We start from the raw sequence: 4753 nt of genomic DNA, 5'->3' as shown, positions 1-4753 counted from the left end.
ATATATAGCCGATGCAAATTACTACTATCAAAAAATTCGAATAATATACACATTGTGTAAAATAAAGTAATTTACAAACTCAATAGAGAGAGAGATTTGTGTGTGATTTTTTTAAAGGTGTCGTTTTGTGAAATAAAAATGTTGATTTTAAAATCATTAGCAAAAAAAAAAAAAAACCATTATTGACCTTTTTTTGTAATTTTTAGAAATTACATTTTATTATTGTTTGTCATCATTTTCACCCACTATTTATATATATACAAAAATGTAGAGATATCGAGTTCATTATCCTCCGACATATAAATTAATATAATTTCATGCAAGTTGAATAAGACAACATTGAACAAGACAAATAATTCTCAAGCAAAAAAAAATTCAAATATTGGTTGAACACATTTCCATTATAATAATGATAATATTATTATACATTATCAAACCCTAAAAATAATCGTCTTCCCCAAAAAGGTAAACCATTCTCTCAGACCTCCATGGATCTCGATGATCTTTTGGTGATGATGATGACGTGGACACCAACTTTGATCTGCACAGAGGGCAACTGGGTTGACCCTGGTCAACCCATCCATCAAGGCACTTTTTGTGAAACACGTGGCAACAATTCATTGGCGCTCTGATTTCATCGTCGAACTCTATGGTGTCCATGCATATGGTACACTCATCTTCATCTTCTTCGTGATCGTGTTTCTGTTGAGTAAGTTGAAGAAATCTTCTGTAGGGCATCGCCGGAAGCTGTCTTTTGATGGACTCAGCCAAAAACAAGTCTGGAAATAACGCCATTGATGGTGGTGGTGGTGGTGGTGGTGGAGAACTGTATTCTTCACGATCATATTCACCATCGGACGGCTGAGGATGATCGATGATGAGAAGATGAGAAAGTATGGCTATGAAAATGTGTTTTAGATATGAAACTACAGAAAAGTTTTTATCTTGAGAAGTGATCATATGGAGATCTATCAAACAAGTGAAACCCATTAATTATATAAGTACATGTATATATGTATATATTTAGAGAGAGAGAGAGAGATGAAGATATTTTTATAGAGTGTTGTGTAATCAAAGTATTTAACTATTTATAGGATAAGCTAGGATGAAGGGTCTTGTGATTGAATTGAATTAATAATGGATTGAATTATTATTAGGTTAATTTTGATAATGTTTTATAAGATGGCGTCCGATCATTGAAATTTTTTAGATAACTGGTTAAAAATTTTAAATAATTTGGCAAAATTTTTAGTAGAGATATTATTTTACAAAAAATTATAAAATCTAAACCAAAATAAAAAGTGACTTAAAAAAATAATCACTCTTCTTCTTCTTCTTATTCTTCTTCTTCTTCTTCTTCTTATTATTATTATTATTATTATTATTATTATTATAAGGGTATGTAATTATTTGGTATCCTGTATTTTTGTAAAGTATCATTTTGGTATTCTGTGTTTACAAATAATACTTATTTAGTACCTGTATTTTGAAATCGTACATATTTGGTATCCTAAATTTTAAAATCGTATATATTTGGTACTTTAAATTCAAATTTAATAAAATTTTACCAATTTAATCAAATTACTATCAATTATACAAACTACAAATTATATATAACTGCTGATAATTTGATCATATAGATAAAATTTTATCAATTAGGATACCAAATATCTATTTTCAAAATACAAAATACAAACTACATTATTGAAAACAGATAATATAAACAATAATTTGAAAAACAAAAGGAAACACCAAATAAATAAGTAAATTAAGTTATTATAATTATAAAGTCAATGTATATATATATGGTAATTTATGCACGTACGACTAAACTTTGACACGTTTCCTTTCCGTACAGTAAGACTCTAAACCTTCGTACTTATGACGTTTTGCTGACATCATCATCAATTATTGCTGCTAATTTGAGAAGTTTTCAGTCTTGGTTGTTGTAATTATGAATTATACATATTCATATCTATTTTGAAGCGACAACTTTTTCTTTTCTTTTCATATATTAAAGATAATCATAATTACATTTAAAGAAAAGTTAATCATAATTAAAAGCAGTTTAATTATTATATATTTATATGGGCAAATATATATATTAAGTGGGCTAAAGTCAAAGTGGTAGGTAGTTGAAATTTGAAAATAAAATAATATACATGCATGATCTGCAAATTAAGGCCAAATATTGTGTTAGCTTTTAGAATCGGTCTTATAGTAGCCAGTTTTGATGACTGTCTTTTATCTAATTATCATGAACAACTCCAAAATATTTATTTTTATATATATATATTTTTTTTTTTTTCTTTATGTATATGGGCAAGGATCATGTCCCCTTTAGTAGCTATCTCACCTATCTACTTTACTTTTCCTAAGGGAAATTTCACTTTCGATGCGACCATCTTAAATAAAAAAAATATTCATGCTAATATTTCATTTATTTTCAAAAATGTCTCACCTATTTTTTTTTCCATCTTCTCTCCAACAATGCAAGGTCTTCATTTTCTTTCTATCTCTCTCTCCCACTTTCACTGATTCTCTATTTCATTCTCACTCTCATAATCCTATTCTCCATAGCACCAACCACACCCTACCTTCGTAGCACCATTCCCGTACCTCGAATCTTCATTGAAACATCAACCACGATACACGATTATTTAAAATTAGCGTTTTTGACATTTGTGGATTTTTTTTTAGTTTTCTTTAATGATTCAAATCTTAAATAAAGGGAAACTATTTTAGTTAAAACACACGAAAATATACATTTTTGAACAGATTTGAGCATAATTTTTGTACTTTTTTGTGATTTTTTTTCAGATCTGAAATTCTGAAATCTGCAGAAAATCGACATTGTCGATGATACTCGATGTGATTCTGGCAAAAAACGTAATTTTTCACTCGGGTGTCCGTTTGGGGTATTTTTTTTTTTAATTTGGGTATTTTTTTTCCAGATATATATGTTTGAAATGTTTATATACACATTTGAGAACTATAAATCATGAAAAAAAAATACAAAAATGCAAACATACGTCATGTTTCACTACTACAAAGAAAACTTTTTACGGCTCACTGGGCGCGAGTCTTCTATTTAAAAACCTTAAAGTGTAAGGTTTTTTACTATAAATATGAAATTGCACTCTAAGTATTTATAGAATTATATTTACAGAGTTTTCTCTAGTATTCCATTGTTATAATTAATATATGTAGTTTTGTCCTCCATTATTTGTTCGTTAATCAGAGCTGGTTAAAAATACTGTTTTACCCTTCTAATTACATCTTGATCCTTAAGTACCATTACTTTACTAGTGAATAATTAATCTATAATCTAATCATAGGTTTGAGCTCAATAACTATTCAGTTTCAGAATCAACCATTAAGGGAACCAATATTCAACCTGTTAGGAAAGCATGGATTCCAATATTGTAATTCAGGTTCCCAGCCATTCATGATATTGAATCTCCAAAACAAAAGTCATTAGCCTCGTTAAACTGATCAAAAGATCCAATAAACATAAATAAAAGTTCATGAATACTAAAGATTTAAACTGATCTACAAATTATCATCTATTATGATAAGAATTAAATCTTTACGTCAAACGGCAAGTTTATAAAGATAATTAATTCTCATCGGTCCTGTCATATATAATCTCTATTACATACAACACATTTACTAAGATGTATATCCATATCTGTAATCTGAATCTAGATTACTTGCATCTCGTATGCTTAGCAAATCGTACTAGTAACCATTAATTAAAGATTCCTTACTTTAATATGTTACTGACTATTTTATTCATTATATTTGATCTTAATTCTCTCGTTCTAATACAAGATCATATTCGCATGAATGAATAGAGAATTTTCTTGATATTATTATATAATTAATTCAAACAATAATTATAACAAAATTGTACTTTTTTTTAAAACCAATAAAATGTATTTACATGCTTTTAGGGTATTAATCCTAACAGGTTTGAGATGTTCATATACACATTTGTGAAGTTTAAAACTTGAAAACATACAAAAACATGTCTTAAACATGACGTATGTTTACATTTTTGTAATTTTTTCAAGTTTTACATTTCTCAAATGTGTATATAAACACTTCAATCGTGTAGATCTCAAAAAAATACCAAAATTAAAAAAAAAATCACCCCAAACAGACACCCGAGTGAAAACTTATATCTCTTGCAAGAATCGCATCGAGCACCATCGAGTAGTATCGAGCCACCATCGAACCACTATCAAGAAAAGTCAATTTTTTTTCACGAAAATCTTGATTTTGAAGGCCTCTTCGAGCTGACATCGAGTACCATCAAGCAATGTCAATTTTCTGCAGATTTCAGAGTTTTAGATCTAAAAATAATCGCAAAAAAACCCAAAAATTAGGCTCAGATATGTTCGAAATAAAGTATTTAGTGTCCTCGGTGAAAGAAACATCACTATATTTAAGAAAAAAAAATTACTTACCCATAAATTTATACTCAAAGAATTCTCAAATGTATGTTGTTTTGGGCATTGTCTTGATTTCTACAAGATGAATGAAGTTATGGAGGCATGAGGATGGCGTGGTGGTGGCTGCCGTGGAAGAAGAGAGGTGTGATGGTGGCTGCCGTGAGAGTGAACCGAGAGAGAGAAGAGAGAAGAGGATATAAGAGGGGTGTTTTGGGGAAGTTTGGAAAGTTTAGCATCATTTTTTTAATTTACATAATGCCTAACATCATGTTTAATCAGTAAGAGTCATTAGGCAT

At 29.1% G+C, this 4753-nt stretch overlaps 1 protein-coding gene across 1 annotated transcript; it reads right to left on the bottom strand.

Annotated features, from left to right (window-relative positions):
• Positions 1 to 438: 438 nt before the first annotated feature.
• On the bottom strand, positions 439 to 990 carry LOC133778825 (brassinosteroid-responsive RING protein 1-like). Its single transcript, XM_062218847.1, has one exon. The coding sequence runs from the start codon at positions 988 to 990 to the stop codon at positions 439 to 441; it is 552 nt and encodes a 183-aa protein (XP_062074831.1).
• Positions 991 to 4753: the final 3763 nt, after the last annotated feature.

This window comes from Humulus lupulus, chromosome 5, assembly GCF_963169125.1.
Source record: "Humulus lupulus chromosome 5, drHumLupu1.1, whole genome shotgun sequence".
In the NCBI taxonomy this organism is placed as follows: domain Eukaryota; kingdom Viridiplantae; phylum Streptophyta; class Magnoliopsida; order Rosales; family Cannabaceae; genus Humulus; species Humulus lupulus.
Note: the sequence above shows the minus strand (reverse complement) of the source record. Positions and strands in the feature narration are given on the sequence as shown.

Bases quoted from the DNA above. Each gene is read 5' to 3' on its own strand.
- LOC133778825 (XM_062218847.1), bottom strand. From the start codon at position 990: ATGGGTTTCACTTGTTTGATAGATCTCCATATGATCACTTCTCAAGAT.